This window comes from Sus scrofa, chromosome 13 (genome assembly GCF_054392235.1).
Source record: "Sus scrofa isolate SSC_HxYL_T2T_F1_AM1 chromosome 13, Sscrofa_HxYL_maternal_Yorkshire_Landrace_v2.0, whole genome shotgun sequence".
NCBI lineage: Eukaryota > Metazoa > Chordata > Mammalia > Artiodactyla > Suidae > Sus > Sus scrofa.
In genome coordinates, this window is record NC_139395.1 from 61,003,402 (window position 1) to 61,028,644 (window position 25,243).

The 25,243-nt window shown below is 43.5% G+C and overlaps 1 protein-coding gene and 1 long non-coding RNA gene across 48 annotated transcripts in view; one reads left to right on the forward strand and one right to left on the reverse strand.

Annotated features, from left to right (window-relative positions):
• The window catches only part of ADAMTS9 (ADAM metallopeptidase with thrombospondin type 1 motif 9), a 173,429-nt gene that overhangs the window by 146,452 nt on the left and 1,734 nt on the right, over positions 1-25,243 (reverse strand). For all 27 annotated transcript variants that reach the window (XM_084988871.1, XM_084988867.1, XM_084988868.1 and 24 more), the window contains exon 3: positions 19,814-19,976. In XM_084988871.1, the coding sequence (XP_084844997.1) occupies positions 19,814-19,976 (163 nt within the window). The remainder of the gene's footprint in view (positions 1-19,813; positions 19,977-25,243) is intronic.
• The window catches only part of LOC106505633 (uncharacterized), a 396,539-nt gene continuing 395,196 nt past the window's right edge, over positions 23,901-25,243 (forward strand). For all 21 annotated transcript variants that reach the window (XR_014823460.1, XR_014823478.1, XR_014823466.1 and 18 more), the window contains exon 1: positions 23,901-24,335. This is a non-coding gene — a long non-coding RNA (uncharacterized LOC106505633). The remainder of the gene's footprint in view (positions 24,336-25,243) is intronic.

Below are 25,243 nucleotides of genomic sequence, written 5' to 3' on the forward strand. Positions count from 1 at the left end.
GAACCATGAGGTTGCGGGTTCGGTCCCTGCCCTCGCTCAGTGGGTTAACAATCCGGCGTTGCCGTGAACTGTGGTGTAGGTTGCAGACGCAGCTCGGATCCCGCGTTGCTGTGGCTCTGGCGTAGGCCGGTGGCTACAGCTCCGATTCGACCCCTAGCCTGGGAACCTCCATATGCCGTGGGAGTGGCCCAAGAAATAGCAACAACAACAAAAAGACAAAAAGACAAAAAAAAAAAAAAAAAAAAATGGTCTGTGATATTTGCTCTTCCTTTTACTCACATAAGACTTTACATTTATTATTACTTTTTAGTGAGATATAATTCACATACCATAAAATTCACTTTCTTGGTAAAAATTTCAAGGTTTTTAGTTTATTTATAGAGTTGTGCAATCATTTCTATTATCCAATTTTAGATAATTCTTATTGCCCTCCAAAGAGATGCTGTACCCATTAGCCACCACTCCCCATTCTCTCTCTCCCCACCAACCCCCAGTCTCTGGCAATCACTAACCTACATTTTGTACCTATGGACTCTCATTTCATACAAAAGGAGTAAAACATTATGTTGATTTTTTTGTGTCTGGCTTCTTTCACTTAGCATAATGTTTTCAAGGTTCACTCATGCTATAGCATGAATCAGTACTCTATTATTTAGTATTGCCATCTAATACTCTACTGTAGAGATATACTACATTTTGTTTTGTTCATTCATAAATTGGTGGACATTTGGGCTCAACAACTCAACTAAATAATGTTGCTATGAACACGTGTGGACAAGCGTTTTTGTGGTCACGTTTACATTTCCCTTGGGTATATACCTATGTTTCATATTTTGAGGAACTGCCAAATTGTTTTCCATTGTGGATATACCATTTTCATGCTTCTTCCTAAAGTTAAAGTACAACACTCAGAAATAGGAAATCATTTTTTGGTAGCTCTTCATTTCACATTTACTTAACAAAAGAGGTTATAGGCAACCTGGCCTAGTTAAAATTTTAAAGTAGCATGTTGAACCAAAGAAGGTGTGCAGATGGCAAATAAGCATATGAAAAAATGCTCTACATCATATATCAATAAAACACAAATAAAACAATAATGATACCCCCAAATCCAAACACAAACAACAACAAATGCTGATGAGGATGTGGAGTAACAGAAACTCTCAGTCATTGTTGGTGGGAATGCAAAACAGTACAAGTCACTTTGGAAGACAGTTTGGGCGTTTCTTACAAAACTAAACATACTCTTAATGTATGATCCTGCAATCATGCTCCTTGGTATTCACTCAAAAGAGCTGAAAATTTACATCCACTCAAAAACCTACACTTGGGAGGTTTATGGCAGCTTTATTTGTAATTGCTAAAGCTTAGAAACAGCCAAGATGTCCTTCAGTGGGTAAATGGGTGGATAAACTGTAGTGTAGCCAGACAGTGGAATATTATTCAGCCCTAAAAAGAAATGAGCTATTAAACCATGAAAAGATTTGGAGGAACCTTCAATGCATACTAGTAAGTGAAAGAAGCCAATGTGAAAAGGCAATGTACTATATGATTCCAATTATATGACATTCTGGAAAAGGCAAAACTATGGAGATTGTAAAAGATCAGTGGTTGTCAGGGATTGAGGCAAAAGAGGGATTTTTAGGGCAGTGGAACTATTCTGTGTGATACCATAATGACGGAAACTTGTCATTATGCATTTGTCCAAAACCACATAATGTACAACACCTAGAGGGAATTGTAATGTAAACTACAGATTTTGGGTGATAGATGCATCAATGGAGGTTTGTCAGTTGTAACAAATGTACCCCCTAATGGGGTTGTTGATAGTGGGGAGGCTGTGCATGTGTAGGAACAGGGGAAAATGGAAAATCTCTATATTTTATTCTCAAGTTTTTCTGTGAATGTAAAATGGCTCAAAAAAAAGCAGACAATTTTCTGCAAATAGCATGTGATATCTCCAAGAATCAAATGCACACTTGCATTTGGGAAAAAGTAAAATATTCTGCAATTTGAAGCCTTACATGTGCATGAAAACAAATTCATGTTAAATTCATGTTAAGCAACTCTAACTTGCAGTTGTGTGCTTTCTAATGCCAAGACATATGCATTACAGCGATAACGCTTTATTCCAAGATCATAACTTAATGTTGGCTTTTACAATTGTTTTGGCCTTGAGAACCATGAAAGGGAAGTAGTGATGCTTATACCACTGCTTATAGCCAGGGCTCTAAGATCTCATTCTGAAGGAAGTCAGCTTCAAGGTCTATTTAACCTTGGGCAAATAACTGACCTTTTCTCACCCTCATTTCTTCCACTTATAAAGCTGAGTAAGAAAAGTACTTATTTCAAAGAGCTATTTTGAGAAATAACTGGAGATCATGCATGTGAAGGGTATAACAGATAGGAAGCAATCAATAATTTTTTTAACCAGTTATAAAATCAGGTAGTGAGTTAGAACTAAAAGGAACCATTTAAGGGAGAGTGACTATTCTTCTTAAAAATAATTTTCTGGCTTAAAATAACAATTTTAAAGACACCCTTAAATGATATTCCTGAATCACTTCTCTTGGCCTCAGTTTCTGAACCTCTTAAATGGGTAAACACATGGCTATTAAGGCTAATAGCCACATTAAGGCTATCTTGAAAATTAAATAAGAAGATATATATAACATTCCTTGTAAATTATAAACTGATTTTTTTTTTTTCTTCTCATGGCTGCATCTGTGGGATATGGAGGTTCTCAGGCCATGGGTTGAAACAGAGCTATAGCTGAGACCTATGCCACAGTCACGGCAACAATGGATCTGAGATACATCTGCAACTTACACTGCAGCTTAGGGCAATGCTGGATCCCTAACTCACTGATCCAGGCCAAAGATCATACCTGTATCCTCACAGAGACAATGTTGGGTCCTTAACCCTCTGAGCCACAACAAGAAGTCCAATGAATTTTAAAATATTATTGTTTGCACCTATTTTGTACAAAGCACTGGAGTAAGTAAGCTAAAATAAACACAGCAATAACAAACAAAAATAAAACTTGGGGCCGATCCATAAAAAGGAAGTATCATAAAAATGTACGATGGTATCAATATTAAAAAAACCCAACAGCTAAAAACTTTAACATTTGCTTCTTTACTGGTAAAAATGTTTTCAATGAACTTCATTTCATATCACCAGGCAATAAAATGCATAGGGCATTGCTAAAAAAACTGGAATTATTTTAGAAGGTTAACATCCTTGCCTGGTTATTCCCCAGTTACTCATTGAGTGTTTCCCACCCACTTGGTTTGAGCTAAAGAGATTTGAATGTTAACTTTAACAGCTGGGAAGTTAATTATTGCTCTCCATGTTCATAAGGTTTATCAAAATTTAACTGAATTTCCTTAAGGCACTGAGCCACCCGGTGACCTCGTGGTCTAGGCGGGCAGCGGAATTTGAGCACAGGACCCAAGAGCAAGTCCCCCTTCTGTTCTTCCAGGACTTGACAGTCAAAAGTGGACAGGAATTGCTAGTGGTTTCACACTTGGATTCTGGAGCCAGACCAGCCCTGGTTCACATTCCTGCCCCAGTGGCACTCTAGCAGCCCTTTTCTGTGCAATTTCCAATCTCAAAGCCTCAGTTATCTCATCTGTAAAATGAGGCTATGAACAGCACCTACCTTAAAGTGGAATTGTAAGGGTTAAAAGAGAGAACATATCAAACGCCCATGGCACGGAGCATGGTGCTCAGGAAAGGCGCATTCAATAATTCATGCAATAAGAATTATTAACTGTTATTGCTTTGCTAGCATGCCAAATATCTCCTCTTTATAAATGAGAATGTTGACGTCAGGGTTTCTCAAACAAAACAATTCTATTTTTGAAAGAAGCATCTAAAGGAATTGGGGAGAGGGGGTAGAGGAAGGAAAGTCATAAAGACCAGCCCCTGCTCAACTTCCAATCCAGGCAAGGGGCACACAGAGAGTGACGTGAGAAGACCTAGCCTGAGATGTAATTAGATGGAAAGAAATGCCACAGACACTTCCGCCTCGCAACTGGCTCCAATAGCTCATAACACACGGGAAACAAAAAGTGGCAGCTGACGGTAGCTCTTGGCCCTCTGTTCTAGCTACATCTAGGATTGGCCCTCTGAGAGTTACTCAATGCAGTCTTCAGAAAGGGACTCCACGGGACAGGAACAACAGCCTAGAGGGATCAGAGGAAGATGGGTAAACAAGCACAACGTGCAGGATTGGGGTGGGAAGAGATAAAACATAAAAATGAAAACAGCCATAAAACCAACGAATGTTCTAATAATAAAGAACAATGTGTTTCCAGAAACTGGGCAGGGAGGGAGCTAAGGGAAGGAATTGTTCTGTGTATATAAAGCTCTAAAGCGTATGAATGAAAATCACTAAGGTTTAATTCTTTTCAAAGGTCCTCAATTTGACAGCCTTAAAAACAACAGTGAATTCCTAGATACTCACAAGAGTCACGTCCCCAAACCCATTTCCCTGAACAAATGTGAGCTCTGCAGGGGAGACGTGTTGTGCCCAGCATCTAACAGTGCTCCACGCACAGGGTACAAAGGGACATGAGTACAAAGGACAGTGGCAGGAGAGATTTCCTTTCTGGCTGGTCAGAACCTTTACGGACAAAGTTTCCCCAAGATTGGTGTATAGAACATTTGGCCCTAGAAGATATTTCTCAAAGCAAATTAAGCAGGTTTGCAAAACACTTTACACAGCGTTCACATTTGGGATTCTCTCCACATACATGGCATTTTCAGAGCTCCGAGAAGTCTTGCAGGAAAGAAATCAGCCTACATTTTGTTGAGCCATGGAATTGGGAAACATATAGGATCCTGGCCAATGGATGAGTGGATTGAGCCATTCCTGGAAGAAGAACAGGATGAAGGGAGTGTGTGGACAGGCTTTTGTCTTGGGGAGGGGAGGAGATGCTGTTGGGAGAAAAGTTGAGAGGAATCTTGCAGTTCAAGGGGCTGTGATGGGTGATGGTTGATGTGTGGTGGGTTGTGGGAGGCATGTCTGTGGGTCATCTCACTACCTTCAGCACTTAGGGAGGTAAATGTGCTGACTCAGATGCACCAGCTGGACCCCCTGCTCCAAGGCTATGCCGCACCCTCTCTCATTCAACATCCTGTGGCTCTTCAACTCCATGTGCTATGATGCCTACTGTTATGGTAATCCTGGCTAATGTTCATGGAATCTTTTCCTCTGTGTCAGGCACTCTTCAAAGCACTTAGAGGGATTAACCTCCTGATCCCTCACAGCCACCAGATGTGGCTATTATCGCCATTTCATAAAAGAGGAGACTGAGGCACTCTTGAAATCACTTGAGAAAAATCTTAAAGCCTCTATTTGAAATAGTATAAAATGCTGAACATACCTGGGCCTGTGATAAATTATGTGGTTTGCTGTTGATATTCCGCACAATACATCCTAGGGAAATGCTGGTTTTGACTCACTCCACCTCTGAGCGGAGAGGGGAGATTGGACCTTCTGCCCAACGGGTGGGGTCCCAGCTGCCCAGAGTCACCCTGCTTTCTGCTCTCTCTGTGGCCTGTTTTGTTTGTTTGTTTGTTTTTAAGGGCCACACTTGTGGCATATTTAAGTTCCCAGGCTATGAGTCAAATTGGAGCTGTAGCTGACGGCCTATACAACAGCCACAGAAATGAGGGATCTGAGCTGTGACCTACACCACAGCTCATAGCCAACACCAGATCCTTAACCCAGTGAATGAGGCCATGGATTGAACCCACATCCTCATGGATACTAGTCAGGTTTGTTACCACTGAACCATGATGGGAACCCCCTTTTTTTTTTTTATTTTTAGCCACCTCTTGGCACATGGAACCCCTGGGCCAAGGATCAGATCCAAGACACAGTCGCAATCTAAGCCACAGCTGTGGCAATGCCAGATCATTAACCCACTGTGCCAGGCTGGGGATCCAACCCACATCCCAAAGCTTCCAAGATGCTGGCAATCCTGTTGCGCCATAGCGAGAGCTCTCTATGGCCTGCGTGATTTTCTAGGCCAGTACTCTCCAGGAGGAATAAAATGTGAGCCCCCACTTGGAAGGTAAGAATTTCTGGCAGCCACTTTTTAAAGTCAAAAGAAATAAATGAAATTAATTTTAGTAATATGTCCTATTTAGCCTGATACATCCAAAGTACGATCATCATGCAGCACTAGTCCCATTTCAAGGGCTCAGGAGCCATGTGAGGCTACTGGCTGTGGTCCAGGGTGGTGCTTTCAAGGCAGTAAGTGTTTGCAGAGGGAATATGGGAGCCAGAGGGACATGCTAGGTAAGAGTATGACAGTCAGAGAGACCTATGTTCAAATGCCAGCTTCTGTGCATTCAATCTGTGAGACCTCAGGCAGGTCACTGAAGCAGTGTGTGCCTCGGTTTCCTCATCTGTGAAACTGGGATAATAAGGGTTCTCCCCTTATAGGGTGGTAGGGAGGGTTGACTGATTTCATACACAGAAAGTGCTGAAACAGGGCCTGGTGCAGAGTGAGGGCTCTAGGGGAATTGGCTGTGGCAACTCATGATGAAGGAAGAGCCACCTTTTAAGGCTGTGGGAATAAAGGGGCTCCTGCTAGGTGACATTTCAGTGGAGCTCGTGGGTGGCCCTGTGGTGTCCGTGGTGGGTCTAGATATCACCTCCATATCAGAGATTAAAGGGCACCTGGGGTTGGAGCTCTTTGAAAAGGCTTCCAAGCAACTCCTAGGGAACACTTCTCCCAATTTCCTTTGACACACAAGCTTCCCAGTTTGCAGGCAACTGAGGACGAGTTTATACACCAGGGCCTGCAGAAGAAACCCTTCCTCATCCCAATGTCCACATCCTGGCCACTGTGGTAATGAATGGTCACAGGGACATGCTGTACTCAGATCACAGGTTGAACCCACCAGGGACCCTCCAACCACAGGCCATCTCCCTGCAGCACCCTGGCCCAGCTCAGATATTTAGTTGCAATATGCTGAGCTCCTGCTGTGACAAGTTAATCCGTTAAGTAAATTAAAAGCCTAGTATCTTTCTCTATAGCCTTGATAGGACTTCTGAAACGATCCCACTAGTTTATTCTTACTTATCCTATACTTAAAACAGACCCAGTGACACTCTCTAAACCTCATGTGAGTTGCACTCCTGAATATCCTCTTTCTAGACACCATCCACAGAGAGCTTTTCCTTGATTGACAGCCTGGAAGAAACACAGGACTGGGAAGGAAGAAGTCTGTGTTCAGGCTTCCTTGCCTGTTAAGTTGTAGCGCCAAGATTACGAATCCCTTCCGATTTCTAAGCCTTGATCCTCTTATCCACAAAGACAGGGACTAGAAGTTCTCTCAAGTTCCTTCTAGTATTAAAAGTTTATGAGTCCTTATTTCTGTAAGATGAAAGTGAAAAATGCTAAAAATTCAAGTCTTAAGTTGATGCAAAAGGGCAAAAGCCAGCAGTCTCCTCTCTTGGCCACTGTCGTTCTTAGAGAGGGCAGCAAAGAAATAACCTAACACAGGGGGATTCCATTGTGCCTCAGCAGTAATGAACCCAACTGGTATCCATGAGGATGCGGGTTTGATCCCTGGCCTTACTCAGTGGGTTACGGATCTGGCATTGCTGTGGCTGTGGTGTAGGCCGGCAGCTGCAGCTCCGATTTGACCCTTAGCCTGGGAACTTCCATGTGCCTCGGATGCAACCCTAAAAAATAAAATAAAATAAAATAAAATAAAAACCAAATGCAAGGTGAGGGGCAGAGGAAGACAGAAAAGCTGTAGTGGAGAGAGATCATCAGAAAAGAAGTAGGGGAGTTCCCGTCGTGGCACAGTGGTTAACGAATCTGACTAGGAACCATGAGGTTGCGGGTTCGGTCCCTGCCCTTGCTCAGTGGGTGAAGGATCCGGCGTTGCCATGAGCTGTGGTGTAGGTTGCAGATGCGGCTCGGATCCCGCGTTGCTGTGGCTCTAGTGTAGGCCGGTGGCTACAGCTCCGATGAGACCCCTAGCCTGGGAACCTCCACATGCCGCGGGAGCGGCTCAAAGAAATAGCAAAAAGACAAAAAAAAAAAAAAAAACAAAAACAGAAAAGAAGTAGGCTATGGCTGATGTTAAATAACATCCAGGAAAGTGCCATATACGCATGTCCATTACTCACTGCAGGTTTATTTTGGACCTGAAAAAGTAGGTAAGAGTTTCTGAAAAGTATTTCCCTTCTCCAATTTGAGTAGTTACAGTAGAATAGCATCCAATTCGAGGATTGGGAAATGGGTTTAAAAAAAAAAAAAAAAACAGTGCATAATCACAGTTAACTTTGGAACCATTCTATTGCCCACAAAGCGCAGAATAGGAACTCTGGGGAATAATGGAGTTTTATCTCCTATTCCTTTTCCCCCAGGAGCAATGGAACATGGCTGTACTCTTAGGAAGCCAGGGCTTCCTTTGTAATGATTCTCATCCATAAACCAAGAGGAACCCATTTCTATCATTAACTACCTGCAGTTGAAATTCCAAGTTGCATTTCTAGACATGAACTGGAAATAAAAACAACATCCCTTTCTGCTGGCAAAGACAATGGCTTTAAATAAACAGTCCTAAATAAACCTTTCCTGGTTCATTTCTCAGTTATCTGTGTCTTAGACAAACTCTATACTTTGCTCTCTATATGCTTTCGTATAGTGTCATCCTGTTACAGCATTAAATCCACCTGGCATGAAATGTTTGTAATAAAATAAACGTGTATGAAATAAGTGTCTGAAAATGAAAAGAATGAAAAGACAAGACATGGTCTGGGAGAAAATATCGGCAAATTACCTCTCTAATAAAGGGCTTATAACAGAATATATTCTCTCAAACTTCAAAAATATGAAAATAAATATTCCATTTTTTTTAATGGGCAAAAGATTTGAATAGACACTTCACCAAAGAAAATACATGGATGGCAAATAAGTGCATCATTAGTCATTAGGGAAATGCAAATTAAAACTCTGATGAGATACCACTACACACCTATTAGAATGGCTAATATTAAAAAACAAAACAAAACGAACAAAATACTGGCAATACTGAGTGCTGGCAAAGACTGAGGAGAACAAGAATTTTTTATACTCTGCAGCTGGGACTGCACAATGATACAGCCACTTTGAAAAGCAGGTGGGCAGCTTCTTACAAACTTAGGTGTTTAACATATAACCAGATATCTCCCTTCTAGGTATCTCTCCAAGAGAAATGAAAAAGTATGTTCACCACCAAATCTGCATGCAAATGTTGATGGTGGTTTTATTCGTAATTGCCAAAAACTTTAATCCTCCCCTAGAGAAAAAGTGTGGTCTACACAAACAATGGAATACTATTCAGCAATACAAAAGGAAGAATTACTGATATGGGCAATGGTGTGGATGAACCTCAAACGTGCTATGCTTAATGATTATATTTATACAACATTCTGGAAAAAGCCAAGTTACAGAGACAGAGAATACAGGGCTGCTCCCAAGCACAGCAGAAATCCTTCTCTATTTTGACTGTGATGATGATTACACAACTGCATGGTATTTACCAAAAGTTGCAGAATTTACCCTAGAAAAGACAGCTGATTCTGCATGTAAATCAAATCTTAGCAGAAAAATGTGGAAGAGCAGTTTCCATTGTGGCACAGTGGAAACAAATCCGACTAGGAACCAGGAGGTTGCAGGTTTGATCCCTGGCCTTGCTCAGTGGGTTAAGGATCCGGCGTTGCTGTGAGCTGTGGTGTGGGTCACAGACGTGGCTCTGATCCTGGGCTGCTGTGGCTGTGGCACAGGCCGGCAGCTGTATCTCCAATTTAGACCCCTAGCCTTTGCATCTGATGGCAGCCAGCTGCCCTCCACTGTCATTTCTCATATCCCTTCTTTAGAGGACGTGCACCTTACACTGTTTCAGGGAGTTACTGGGAAGATAACAAACTACCAAGTATCCGTCTGAGGGTTTTCCTCAGCTGGGAATGGGTTTTTGAAGAAAAATAAACAACCAAGATTTGATGTTAGGTGACCGGGAAGGGCCCTCTCTTGGGACTGAAGGTGTGGCAGGCCACCCTGGGGCTATCTCTGGATCCAGAAGCTTATCAAAAGGGCTCCTGGGAGGGGACAGGAAAACACACGTCCTACCTCACGGAGACCTAATTTCACATCCAAGCCTAACTTGCCATTTTACATTCCCAAATGCAAACTGGCTTTTCTGGGCTTCAAAACACAGGTGAGTGAAATTCTTGGAATGGAAGATAAGGTTATCTCAGTAAACACTGTAAAGGGAGGATCTTTCTGTTGGTGGGTTTAAGAAGAAAAGGTCATCCAGAGTCAAAAAACTACCTTTTGTGCTCAATGAAATTATGAGTGGCTCATCCTGATCTTTGTTTCTGGTAGAGATTCTGGGTTGGGGGGCTGACTCTGCCCTTTCAAACTGTTGCCAATGCACCTTATCATAATAAAGATGAATCAAAGAGTAAAAGAAATGGAAAGGAAGGAAAGGGTCAGGAGGAGCAAAACTAAAACTAGAAGGAAAAATGGCAATTTTTATAGCCAGGGCAATGACAACAAAGTGAGAAGTTACTTTAGAGACCTAACAATAACTGCACTGTACCTTGTTTGGATCATCATCTAAACAAATAGTAAAAAGGCATTCTGGGGACAACATGGATATCATTTAGGTGATGGGGGTAATTACTGTTGATTCCGATCGCCATGACAAATACTATTACAGGTAGATTTAAAAAAATTTGGTGTTCCCATCGTGGCTCAGTGGTTAACGAATCCGACTAGGAACCATGAGGTTGCAGGTGCAATCCCTGGCCTCGCTCAGTGGGTTAAGGATCCAGTGTTGCCGTGAGCTGTGGTGTAGGTTGCAGATGCAGCTCCGATTAGACCCCTAGCCTGGGACCTCCACATGCTGCGGGTGCACCCCTAAAAAGACAAAAAGACAAAAAAAAAAAAATCCTAGTTTTTTAAGAGAGGTATATTGGGTATTTAGAAAATTTCACGATACGTGGGTTTACTTTAAAATACCCCAACAAAAAGGAAAAATAAGCAAATGTGGAAAAAAAATCTTTTCATCATTAAATGAAGACAGTGCATGCTAGTGGTTCCTTTACTGTTGCCTCTGCTTTTAAGTGTGTTTGAAGATGTTTGTCATAAAATGTTTTTTTAAAAAATGATGAATTTTTTTATACATTATATGAGAACAGCTCCCATATTAGAAGTTTCTTTCTTTTTTGGGGGGGGGGTGTCTTTTTGCCATTTCCTGAGCTGCTCCCACGGCATATATGGAGGTTCCCAGACTAGGTGTCCAATCGGAGCTGTAGCCATCGGCCTACGCCAGAGCCACAGCAACTCGGGATCCGAGCTGCATCTGCAACCTACACTACAGCTCACAGCAACGCTGGATCCTTAACCCACTGAGCAAGGCCAGGGATCGAACCCACAACCTCATGGCTCCTAGTCGGACTTGTTAACCACTGAACCATGACAGGAACTCCAGAAGTTTCTTTTTTACTATCCTTCGCCGAGCTTTTGAAGTGTTGCACTATTAATACCAACATTTAAAAAAGAGAAAAGAAAAAGGAATATTTTAATATTAATGCCACAAGAAAAAGTTGAAGAAATAAGCTTGAGAATTCAGTTATTTAAAAGAATGCTTTTTAGTAATTTATTAAGGATTTTAGAGGTTATAGCTTATAGTGACTACTTTTTAGACATAAAGTCCATTGAGGGATATAAAAAAAGGAAAAAAGCTATAAAGATGGATGAGGAACAAAAAGAGGTAAATGAAAAGAAATTAAACCCCAACAACACCAAAGGGCAAAAACCATCTTTAAAGATTCTAATTGTTCCCAGGTTTGGGGGCTAGCTGTTTCCCTTACACACTGCAGACAAGCTCATTCACGTCTCGGAGTTTAGTTTTCTCACGTACAAAATGGGACTAATTGGAATATCCTCCACCCAGGGCACTGTTCCAGGAGTAAATGGAAGAACTCATAATGTGCCTTCACACTGCCCTAGCATAGGGCTCTATCAGTGCTACCCGTTGTCATGGTCACAAGCTACGAGGTTGAGGGGGAAGGATCTGAGTAGAGAGAAAGGCTATGGGAAAATGGCGGCAGGTGGTCCTCTCAGCCAAATCATTAATCAGTCCACCACCACCAACCTGCTCAGGCCCAGGCCAGACTGCCAACTCAGCCAAAGCGTCTATCACTGCCTGGACCCCTCAAGCTGTCCCAGAATTGTTGACTTGCAGTCCCCCTCAGAAGTCTGCTCCTTCAGTGCTGTCTCTCACTCCGTTTGGGCCCAACTTTCAGGGACGCTAATCTAATCAGCTAATCTATGCTAAACTATTAATGGGATCCAAGAGGTTAATGTGTAACAAGTCTATGCTCCAAGGGAGGCTTGCTGGAGACACAGGCCTTGGTGAGTCATCAGAGTCTTGGTGGGAATTCCAGGCACCAGGCAACTCTTCTCAAACCAGATCAAATTCTAGGAAGTCAGTTTAAAAAGCATGCCGGCAAAAAAATATAATTCATATGTGAATGCAATTGAATCAACGATGGGACAGGCCAAAAAATCCTTTCACTCGACCAGGACAAAAGGGTTATGGAAAACGGTACATTTAGGAGTTTTGTAACATTACAGAGTTTTTTATGTTTCTGTTTTCCCATCTGCAAAGCAGAGGTTAAGGTAAGGCAAGAAAGAGTGCCTGCCATGCAATGCGTACTCAACAAACCTTAGCCATTGTTAATATTACTTAGCGATAAATTGGATAGAAGTCAAAGGAGATGCTCTGAAAATTTCAGTGAAAGAGGATTTCCTAGATGGTGGCTTTCATTTGTGTTTTCAGTGCAGTTTGGGGCACAGGGTGGCACACTGGAATCAGATCTGGGTTCAAGTGTCAGGCCCACTTCCTACCAGCTGTGTGACTTTGGACAAATGGCTCAACCTCTCTTAGCTATGATTTTATCAACTATAAAATAAGGATAAAATTACCCACTATGTAGTATAGACGAATGAACTACATAGGATAATGTATGGAAAATATGTAGCATAGCGATTCAATAGCCCAACAAATGACAGTTTAATCATTGTCTTGTATTTTCCAGCTTTATGATTGCATCCAAAGGACCCCAACCAAGAATTGATAGTGCAATCTAATGGGGGTGATGGGCAGAGTCCCCAGTGCCTAATAGAGACTAAGCCATGGTAATCCCATTAGAATCCCAATAGCTGATGAGTCCAACAGGCACAAGTCTACTTAGCTGGAAGGGGATGGAGCCTTGGGTTTGACCAGCTCTGGTGTCCCAAAGAAGTAGACATAAGGCAGGAATTTTATCTGCCCGGTTATTGAGATTATCTCCTTCCAAAGACAAAAACATGGGATCCTGGGTTGGCTATTGATCCCTGGGGACAAGAGCCATGGGACTATGAAATAACTACTTGCCATTACTCCCATTTCTTTTTTTTTCTTTCTTTTTAGGACCACACTCGGCACATGCCACAGCCACAGCAATGCCAGATCCAAGCTGCATCTGCAATCTACAGCACACCTCACTGCAACACCGGATCCTTAACCCACTGAGCAAGGCCAGGGATCGAACCCACAACATAATGGTTCCTAGTTGGATTTGTTTCCTCTGTGCCACAATGAGAACTCCTCACTGCATTTTTTATAATTAAATTATTATAAAATCATGGCCAAATATATATATAAATAAAAAGGTAATGATATATATGTTCCTACCAAAAGAAATATTTTGGTGTATGTTACTTCAAATTTTTTCTTTACATACACGTGCTCCCACATATACTTTGCCATCATTTAAAAAAAATGAGATCATACCATACATACTCTTTCATCACTTGTGTGTTCACTTAACATATCTATTTCTGTGTTTGTTAACCTCAACCTATGCTGTCATTTTTAATGGCCGCCTAGGAATCCATCAAGTGCAGGCTTCATAAATTATTGACCTATCCTCCAACCAATGGCACTTAAGCTGTTTCCAGCCTTTTGCTGTGAGAAACAACACCAGGCTGAGCATTCTCACATAAACGCCTTTACACAATTGTCCAATTATTTCCTTAGAGGTGGTATTGATGGGTCAATGAGTGTACAATTCTTAAATGCCTTAAGAAAAAAAAGCTAAACAAAACAGCTAGCCTTGCTGAGATGGGAGGGCCAGAGAGGCATTTTAATAACAGAAAGACACCGCCTTTTAGACCCTGGCAAACAAAACAGCCTTCTGTTGCCCTCCCCCACCTCCCTGCCTTTCTCTCATTCACCAAGCAGGGAAACACTGATAAAAACAACTAAATCCTCTTGTACAAATTCCAGGGTCAAATAGCAAGTGTCTTCGAGACAGAACTACTTCTCGAAGAACTCTGGGGTGTCATCTGGAAATGCAAAATGAAGGACCATCAGGAAGTGGCTCATAAAAGCAACACACTCTCCTGAATGGCTCCTGGTGAGCCTGCCACATGGCCCCCCTAGTGTGTGGGGCGGGCAGGCAGGCAGCTTGGTCAGTGACCTGTTGAGCCTGAGGACCTGGTGTGTAGAGGGGACACAAGGGCATGTCCTAGGAAAGAGAAGCCACCCCATTCCCCACTCTAAATCTTGAGGAACCTACAAATAGGATGAAAATCACAAATCAGCAGAAACACTCAAGTGGGCCCACATGCATACACAGAGACACAACCAATGATGGCAAGATGGAGATGCAGCCACTGGCCAAGAGAAAGCAGCAAGAAAGAACATTTCAAAATGCTGCATTGGGTATAGAGAAACATGCAGCCATAAGGGGCTCTCAGCCCTGCCACTCACTGGCAGGGAGACCTAGGGCAAGTCCCATAAGCCTTTAATGACCAGGTGACCAAGAAGCTCTCAGCTTAATCCCAGGAACCTGATTAACTTTGGGGTTTGGTATTTTGAGGTTTTCTTTCCCAGGTTATGGTGTTTTCATTTCTCTTTTTATGATTTCTTAAAAATCTACCATTCAGATTGTCTACCATCTGCTGAAAACTGTCCTGGGAGCTTTCATTATTTCATACTCATGTAATCCTGACTACCCCTTTGGAAGGTCCATGTTATTCTTCATGCTCTCAATGTGCTCAAGGTCACACAACTAGCTGGAAGAAAGATGGTTCCTGGTTTTATCCTCCTGGCACAGAGGCATTACTGAATAAACACTTCATAGCTGAATGAATAAATGCACACATGAATAAATAAATTGTGCTGTAGACTCCTTTCTAAACCCATGAAGTTTTTACCACCTAAGACTCCTTCTGCACATGTCTTTTTAATACAAGTTATCTCAGCATTTTTTTTTTTGAAAATCTGCATACATCAAGAATCAGAAACGAGCAAGACTATTTCATCTGTAGGCAGGAATGTGACAGCCATGATGCCCTGCCCTGGGAAAACTCATCAACCAGCAACTAAAGGGTTACACTGAGCTCAGCAGGGGGCTGCCAGGGGCCTGTTCCCAGGCCTGGGTGATCTTAAATTCTGATGGTTTCTTGCTAAATATATAGAGTATCACTCCTGGAAATAAGTAACTTAACATCCCAGGCCTATCGTTTGCTCAGCTGTGCAGAATTTGCATGTTGACCTAGAGCTAGTTTCCTCTAGCTCCAATATTCTATCACCCTATGAGAAGAGAAGACAGAAAGCAATGATAGAAAAATTCAAGTCCAGGGCAAAGTGAGCATTGGCTATGGATAGTGGTTATTGCCCTAAATCCAACATTAGCAGGAACCCTCACATTTTTTTTTTAACTTCTGAATCACTTGGCATATTTAATAAACCCACTGATTCTTTTTTTTTTTTTTTTTGTCTTTTGTCTTTTTGTTGTTGTTGCTATTTCTTGGGCCGCTCCCGCGGCATATGGAGGTTCCCAGGCTAGGGGTTGAATCGGAGCTGTAGCCACCGGCCTACGCCAGAGCCACAGCAACGCAGGATCCGAGCCGCGTCTGCAACCTACGCCACAGCTCATGGCAACGCCGGATCCTTAACCCACTGAGCAAGGGCAGGGACCGAACCCGCAACCTCATGGTTCCTAGTTGGATTCGTTAACCACTGCGCCACGACGGGAATTCCTAAACCCACTGATTCTTGCTCCATCTCACCTCCCTGGCAAGAGGGGTTTGTTTGCTTGTTTGTTTAAAGAATTGACATGAGGTTCCCAGGGTACATCTAAAGTTTACCCTTGGTTGCCAATCATAGTTCTTGTGGGGGGACTCCCTAAAGCTGACTTATTTTTGCAGGGGGGGGGACAGTTTCCTCTCTGGACAGAGGGACTTCTGTCACTCTTTACCAACTTTCACTCCCTGTACAAAGGCTACCTGATCTGGGAGGTTTCCATGACCTACTGGTCCATCCCTCTAATGGCTGCTGGTGAACTGTGCCAAATCCCAAAGGTCTTTCCCATTATTCTGAGCCTCCTACATCTGAATTCAAAGAAAGGGTGTAAAAGCAGCTGGAAGAGAAACCAGAGTGGTAGACTCCAGCACCAACCTTTGAAAGAGCCAATCACATCTGCTGGGCTCTGGATTCATCACACAGGGCAGAGGAAGGGCCCGTCATATTGGTCACTGGCAAAGCAAAATCAGGAGGGAGACTAAAAGCTGGCACTGGTGATTTGGAAGGAGGCAATCAAAGGTCCCGATACCAAGAATGACTAGAACCCAAATAAGCTATTTTGAAAAATTGGGACATCTTCTATTGTTCTCAAACCTCATGTTTTCAGATTCCCATTTTTTGTGTGTTTTTAACTGACCTTGACAATGATTTGCACTTTAGTCCAGAAAATCAAATGTCCACTGACTCTGATAATTGATTAAAAAAAATGGACCATGAGAAACTTTTGAATGATAGTATTAAGTAAGACTTCCCTCTATCTTTCCTCTCCCCCCTCCTCTCTTTCTCTCTCTCATCCAATGCACACACCCATACACATCACAAATGTGTTGTGGAATACCACAGGAAAGCATGAGTTGTCATTACGGATTAGCTATGAGGTTATGGGCAGGTTGCTTCTTCTCTAAAAGCCTCAGCACCTTTACTAGGCACATTGGAGGGTAAAAACTGGGTCCATCTCACAGGGTTGTGGTAAGGATTAAGTGAACTGGTGCATGCAAAGTGCTCTGTCCAATGCCAGTAAAGAACAGGACTCTAATAAACGGTATTTTCTTGTTTGTTTCTCTTTCTAGGGCTGCACCTGCCACATATGGAAGTCCCTGGGCCACGGATCAAATCTGAGCTGCAGCTGCAGGCCTATGCCACAGCTGCAGCAACATCAGATCCAAGCCACATCTTCAACCTATGCCACAGGTTGTGGCAATGACAGATCCTTAACCCACCGAGCAAGGCCAGGGATCACACCTGCATCCTTGCAGATGCTATGTCGTGTTCTTAACCCACTGAGCCACAATGGGAACTCTGTAAATGGTAATTTAAAAAAAAAAATGTTGGTATGCTGCCACTTGAGGGCTGAAGAATGTCACAAAGTGCCATTTTTCAATAAGTTGATCAAGGAAAATACTGAGTATCTTTTGGACATATGCTAAGAAATAGAAGTGGAGTAATCCCGTATTTCCCATCACATGATATATGTATGTTTTATACCCATGTTTAAGATACGCAGCTGCTATTTCAGATTTGGAAAGTCCAAAAGTAAAGGTCAACATTCTTACTAGCAAAGTCAAAAATATGTTGATAAAAGAATTTGCCATTGACCTTTCGAGCAGACAGCAGCCTTGGCATCATGCAAGACGCAGGGACTATTGTTTCTGAGTACTCTCTTCCCTCAGCCCTCCAATTCCACCCCTGGGCTCTGTAGAGAGTCTGACAGAATATTTCAGTTATGTACCATGTAGCCCTGAAGGTTAAGAACACGAAACTGGAAGGGATAAATTTGAAAGATGTACAATACCTATGACTTGCCTATTCCACATTCTAAGCAATGAATGTCATTTTTTTTTTTTTTTTTCTTTTTAGGGCCATACTTGCGGCATAAGGAGTTTCCCAGGACAGGGGTCAAATCGGAGCTGTAGCTGGTGGCCTTTGCCACAGCCACAGCAACACAGTATCTGAATCGTGTCTGCAAACTATACCACAGCTCAGGGCAACACCAGATCCTTAAACCACTGGGCGAGGCCAAGGATTGAACCTGCATCCTCGTGGTTACTAGTCAGGTTCATTACTGGTGAGCCACACTGGGAACTCCAATGTCATCTTTTATTAGAGGATTCACTTTAAAAATAATAATTCCTTTTCTGTGGAAAGGTTCATTTGTGCCTTTGGAATGGATTAGCAATGAGATCCTGCTGTGTGGCAATGGGAACTACATCCAGTCACCTATGATGGAGCATGATAATATGAGGAAAAGGAATGTATACATGAGTCACCATGCTGTAAAATAGAAAAAAATAATAATGTACTGGGGAAATAAAATAAAAAAAATTTTTTAAATAATAATAATTCCAAGAGAGACCAGGATATCACATTCCATCACAGTGGAAGAACCTGTTATAGATACAAGATGAAACAATTCATCATTTTAGGAAAATACCACTTGGTTGTGAATTTTCACCTTATTTGGAGACGTCAGAAAGACCCTGAGAAGTTATCTAACTAGGGGAGGCAATGAAGCAACTTTTAAAAATAAAGAGGGAGAGGGACAAATTTTTTTTTCCTTTTTACGGCCATACCTGCAGCATACGGAAGTTCCCTGGTCAGGGGTCGAATCAGAGCTGTAACTGAGGCCTATGCCACATAATAGCAACACCAAATCCAAGCCGCACATGTAACCTACAATGGATTACAGCAGTACCAGATCCTTAATCCACTGAGGCCAGGGATCGAACCCACATCCTCACAGAGACAACATCAGGTCCTCAACCCACTGAGCCACAATGGGAACTCCAGGATAAAGTTTTAGAAACAGCAAGTTCAAGAGTTTAAAAAGTAGTATTTTAACAAACATCCTAAAACACAAGACAAAATAGAGGTATGATTTCTAATGATATGCCATCATCAGAGAGAAAGTTACTAGGCTTCAAGGACACTTAAAGTCTGCTTCAAGATTGCAGCCTGAGAAGCACAGACAAGCACAAGCATCCCAAGGTGCCCTAGGACACACCCCTGACAATGGTCAAGCCTGTCAGCACCAAGCCTCAAAGAATTTGGCTGGAATGGAAGGAATTCTAGTGGTGGGCATATCTACATTTGATTGAAAACTGGCAGTGCAACCCAGAGCTCCATTCTTATACTTCCTGAAGCCACAGAACATTAGCTAAACTGACGTTGACTGAAAAAAAAATTCCAGTAAGCACACTAAAGTTTTTGTGAGTTCCACTGGTAAGAATTTCCCATAACCCTACATGGTAAAAAAGAAAAGAAAAGAAAAAACCAAATGAATAGAAAACACTAACCAAGAAAACAGAAGCAACTGCTGATTGAAGATCTGGCTACATTAGTCTCAAAGCATTATTAAAGCCTAATCCTTAAAATTAGCAACTTCAGCAAAAGAAGTCAACTCTACCCAGGGTGGGTTTGGAGTCCCTGGTATTTGAGTTTGAATCCTGCATTTGTCACTTATCAACCATGCAAACTTGGACAAGTTATTAAACCTCTTTTTAGTTTATCTGTATAATGGGGACATATCTGTCTTGAAGACTAAATAAAAGGGAGTGCAAATGGACACACTTTGTAGCCTGTGAAAGAGCTACAAAAGAGCACTGCAATTAACCCAGTTCATGCAGCCAGGATCTCTGATCAAGCAAGAAGCAAATACCTGGGGTGTCACATGCATGCCTTCCTGTTAAGGGCTCTCTGCGTGGGGTGCTGCGCCTATAGATAATGTGGGGTTTGTTTTGCTCCTCTTCATCTTCTTGTTCATCGATGGACAGTAGTGGTTCAATAAAATAATCCCCATCATGGGACCGGAATGTGCCCAGCTGCAAATAGAGAAGAGAGGTTGATGTAATATAACTCAGCCACCGGGAGGAAAAGAACAATGGAACGTTGCCAATGGAGTGGCTCCATCTTGCCCAATCCCTTTCCCATGAGGACTGCTTAAGCTGGAAATCCTGCCCACATATTTGGAGAAGCAGTTTGGGGTTTTTTTGTTTGTTTGTTTTTGCTCTCTGCCATACCAAGACATTACCCTTGATTTCACTCTATGTTATTGCATCTGCCATCCAAATTTGTATCTAAAAAATATTTCTGGAGTTCCCGTCATAGCACAGTGGAAAGGAATCCAACTAGGAACCATAAGGTTGCGGGTTTGATCCCTGGACTCCCTCAGTGGGTTAAGGATCCAGTGTTGCCATGAGCTGTGGTGCAGGTTGCAGACGCGGCTTGGATCTGGCATTGACATGGCTGTGGCATAGGCTGGCAGCAACAGCTCCGATTAGACTCCTAGCCTGGGAACCTCCACATGCTGTGGGTGTGGCCCCAAAAATACAAAAGACAAAATAAATAAATAAAATACTTTTTTGGTGCTCAAGTTCTCATTTCACTCCTGCGGGCTGATGAAAGAGAGTTTCTGTATGTTAAGACAGCCTGGAAACTTAGGGACAAGTGTGAGATCCAAAGGGAAAAGCTTACTCATGAAAGCCTTATCACTACTTCAAAATCAGGAAGGATATGCTGACCAAAAGGCATTCAGGGTGGTGCCACCTGTGATGATGGCACAGGACTCTCTTACTACCCCTTTGCAAGAGGGAGTGACATGGGACCAGACTTGGCAGTGAGGCCGTCTGTCCTATCTTCCAGTCCCAGTCTCACTTACACACCCACCTGGGGCAAGTTTCTTAACTGCTGTGAGCTTCAGCTTCCTTGTTTGTCAATTAGAAGATAAAAATACTGTCTCTTATTTATTGTGCAGATTAAATGAGATAATGCATACAGAGTGTTAAGCAAAGTGACACTTTGTAAGGGCTTAGAACGCATGAGTGGCCTTTGGGGTTGCAGTGTTAGTCTTTAACCACCAGGATACAATTGACATTTGCCAATCATTCTAAGCAACTTGAAAGAGGTAACTCTTTCTCCTCCCCTTCCCACACACCCACAGATTGTGTGGGAAGGTTAAATCACCCAAACTAAAGGCTATAAGAGCACTTAAAAAGTTCCTTGTGCCATGCCGGTGGGCAGTGTTTCAAGGAAGAAAATCAAGCTCTTCTTTTTGTCCATTGTTCCTTTTCTTTTAGCTGAGGAAAAAAAAGGACAGAGGCCATGACTTTCTCCTGGACACAAGGAAATGACTGTCCTCGAACGTCAGAGGTAGCATCAGCATCATGCAGGAGTTTGTTAGACATTCAAATTGCATTCCATCCCACATCTGATCTACTGAATCAAAGTATCTTTAGATAGGGCCCAGGAATTGGAATTTTAGAATTCTGAGGCAGGATAAAGTTTTTCAAGTACTAGGCTAAAATACAAAGGTTGCCAAACCCAGCTAAGTGTGAAAACTGCCCAGGAAGTTAAAAAAAAAAAAAAAATTACAGGAGTTGTCATTGTGGCACAGTGGAAACGAATCCGACTAAGAACCATGAGATCGCAGGTTCAATCCCAGGCCTCTCTCAGTGAATTAAGGATTCGGCATTGCCGTGAGCTGTGGTGTAGGTCACAGACATGACTCAGATCTGGCGTTGCTGGTGTAGGCCAGCAGCAACAGCTCCGATTAGAGCCCTAGCCTGGAAATCTCCATATGCCATGAGTGCGGCCCTAAAAAGACAAACAAACAAAAATTACACTTGGGGGTATTACCCCATATCTGCAGATTTGGAATTTCCAAAGTCGAGGTCTAGAATCTATTTTTTAAAAGCTCTCCATGTGATTCATAGGTCACTGACTTAATAAGGAGACAGCTCTAGGGTAGTCTGGCATCAGAATAAGAGAGAGAGTAGCTGGTTTCCAGAGAAGAAGCGATTTAACAAGTTTATTTTCACCCAGGCATCTTTCATCTTTCTGTTTTCAACACACAACTCACATGTTCTCTGGGTACAGAGAAGGAAGCAGGCCACAACACGTGAAAGCAACTAGAGACAGGCTATAAATACTGGGAAAGAATCTGGCAGTTTTGATTAGTAAAAGGGGAAACTGAGGCCCGGGGGGAGGAAGTGACTTGTCCTAAGTTCCCCCTCAGTGACAAAGAAGCAGCTGCATCTGAATCATACCAGGGCTGAATCTAGAATTCAGGTACCCTGACTTCGGACCAGTGCTTTAAAAAAAAACAAAAAACAAAAACAAAAACACTTTGAAATTCCTCAGATTCAGTCTCTGGTCCACGGTTAACAGCATGGGTCAGAAGGACTGGGTGGGAACCCCAACTCTGCACTCAACTAGCTGTGAAATCACTAGCAATTCCCCAACTCTCAAAGCCTCAGTGTCCTCATCTGCAAAATGGATTGTTCAAGGGTTGGGCCATTGTGAGGATTTGGATGAAATAATGCAAACATAAAGTACTTACTACAAGATTCATAATAAGAGTTCAATAAATGGTATCAATAGCAAGCTAAATTAATTTTGTGGCGATTCACAAAACAGCTGCTTGACTGAAGAGTAATCCTTTCTTGGTTAAAGTCGCCATTCATTCAAACATTGGTACTAAATACAACATTCAAGGCTCCAACTTGGGAGAGAAATAAATTGATGCTGACCCTGCTGCCAAGGAAAAGGGGATAGAACAGGTGTACCAGGAGCTATAACACAAGGGAGCGCATACTAAGCATCAAAGAGAAATGCAAGCAAGAGTCTAGGAAAGTGGAGAGGGAGAGATGACAGCAGGCTTAAGGACTAGGAAGAAGTTTCTGGGGGAAAAAATATGGAAGTTACTCTTTGAAAGAAAGGAATGACTTGAGCATGTGACATTGGGTAAAACGACCAAGTAAATCCAAAAGGTCCAAAGGCCATGAGGTAGGACAAGGATGGGTGGGAACTGCAGAGAAAAGAGCAAAAGCAGACTGCCTGAAATACAGGATTTGTGAAGGAAGCTTGATAGGTGAGACTGGAGGATGGGTGAGAAGGTACCCCTGGAGGGTGTGAGAAGGGGATGTGCCAGAGGTGAGAGCATACATTGTCAATGGTCTGAAGTGTCAGATGACAGTTTATAGTTGTTCTAGGTGATGGGAGCTCTGTGAACAGGAATAAGTCAACAGGGCAGCGATGTGATCTTGCACCTTGTCATCCTTAATCTGTTAGCAGTGTGTGGCAGGGATTAGAGAGAAAAGACTGGAGAAGCAGCAGCCAGATGGAAATATTTCTTAGACTTTAGTCCCAGTGAGAGAGGTAGAGAGGGGGAAAGGGGTCTAGAATGTTCGGAACAGGTGAGAAACATCTGAGAGGTACCTCATTACTGACGGTGGGGTGGGGGTAGGGGGAAATGTTGGCAAGACTCACTCTAAAGAGGGAAGATTTCCTGGAAGGTTTACTGCCTAGGAATGCCATATCATCACTGCTGTTGAAGTGGCTAAGGGGGCGTCTTGGGAGGAAAGATAAATTCCAGAAGGAAGACAAAGGAGCAAGAGTTTTGGAACTAGGTTCACTGATGAAGATAGTAATAGCTAGCTCGCATATTTTCAGTGTATGTGGGACCCTCCCCACCATGCCCCACCCCCGAAGAGCCAAATTGCCAATTACACACAATAAAATGAATTCAGCGAGCTCTAGGCATTCAGCCTTCCTGAGGTTCGGGCCCTCAATTCCCTAAGAGAGTCACTACTTGCAGTTCCACGTACGAGTCACCACCTAAAATTACCAACAGAAATGAAGATCCTGCGCAGCAAAACATTTATACCACTGTTGGGGCCACTCAGCGGGGTGTGGAGGCGGGGAGGGAGGAGGAGTAAGGGCTGTTTACAAACTTGACGTACACGCTCAGTCCTATCAGGAAGGTTCTGGGATTGGGGGTTACAGCCTTGGGCTCTGGGGCGCTCCGATGCTTTGGGATCCCGCGCCCGACTTAAACCCACCCAGACCATACCTTTTCAAAGCACAGCAAGATTCCAAGCATCTCGGGGCAACGGTGACTCACTGCAGCACCCTCACCTCTTTCGCCAAACTGCCGTCCCCGCCGCCCCCCAAATAATCTCAGCAACGCGCCGCGGCTTCAGGCGCTTTGCCAGGGGCGAAAGGGGTTCAACTCCATCCCCATATACCAGCAAGCTAAACGCCCCACCCGCCTTCGGAGTCTTCAAGATTGCCTCGCTCCCCAGCAGACCATTCGGCTAAGGGGCAGAGATGGATAGGACACCCACATGCGGCATTCTGGATCCACTAAAAGCAGCGCGCAGGGGAGGCAACCAAGCGCTTGAGTAAGTATTCAAGCTCCTACTTAGAAAAGTAACGGTGGGGAGTGTGAGTGCTCTGGGGAAAAGTAATCGCATCAGCCTGGCACCGAGCGCCTTGCGCTGGGAGAGCCTGGCTCGGGATAGTTTCTGCGTCATAGCGCGTAGCAGAAACGCACATCGCTCGCGAAAGTAAAAAACAGTTTTCGCTCAGGCCAGAACCTTACCGCGGGTCCTCAAATATCATGAGAGGGCGGACGCCGTGAAGGACCCACTGGGGGGAAAAAAGGGGCGAGGGGTGGAGGTAAGCATAGGGTCGGGGTACCAGCTTGGATTCCCTGCTCTGCTGCGTGTTTTGCTACGCGGGGATGTGGTCGCCCCGCCCTCTCGCCCTCCCTCTCTCGGGAAACGTGCGCCGCAGGCTCTCTTTTTTGATTCTCTGAAACCTCATGGGTCGTAGAAACCCCAGAAGAACTGAAATCTCCTCCAGGCAGCCTTTCCACACTCTCTCCCATTAGTTCTGTTTTCTGGGGCCACCCCACCAGCAGGGTGCAGAGTCGGACTGCGCCGCACCCCCACTTCCAGTTCCTCCCTAATTCGAAGCGTCCGGGGCAGGCTCCGCCCTCTTCCCCGCCCCCGGGCCCCTCGGCCCACCCTTCCGTTCTTGGGACGGGACCTGTTCCCTGTCAATCCAATTCAGCCTTAGGGTTCCCGGCGCGTGAAAAAAAAAAGGCTCTAAGAGAACTCGGGGACTCTAGATTACGCACCGCCCTTCATGACAAACAGAAGGAACTCCCCGTACCCGAGGCTGGGGATCCTCACCCCACACCCCCGACTCAAGACTCGCCAATGAGGAGTCGGGTTCTCGCGCTCAGCTGCTCTGCTCCTGGGCGGCTGAGTTTGCCGCACGGAAGGACAACACTCTTCGAGTTTGG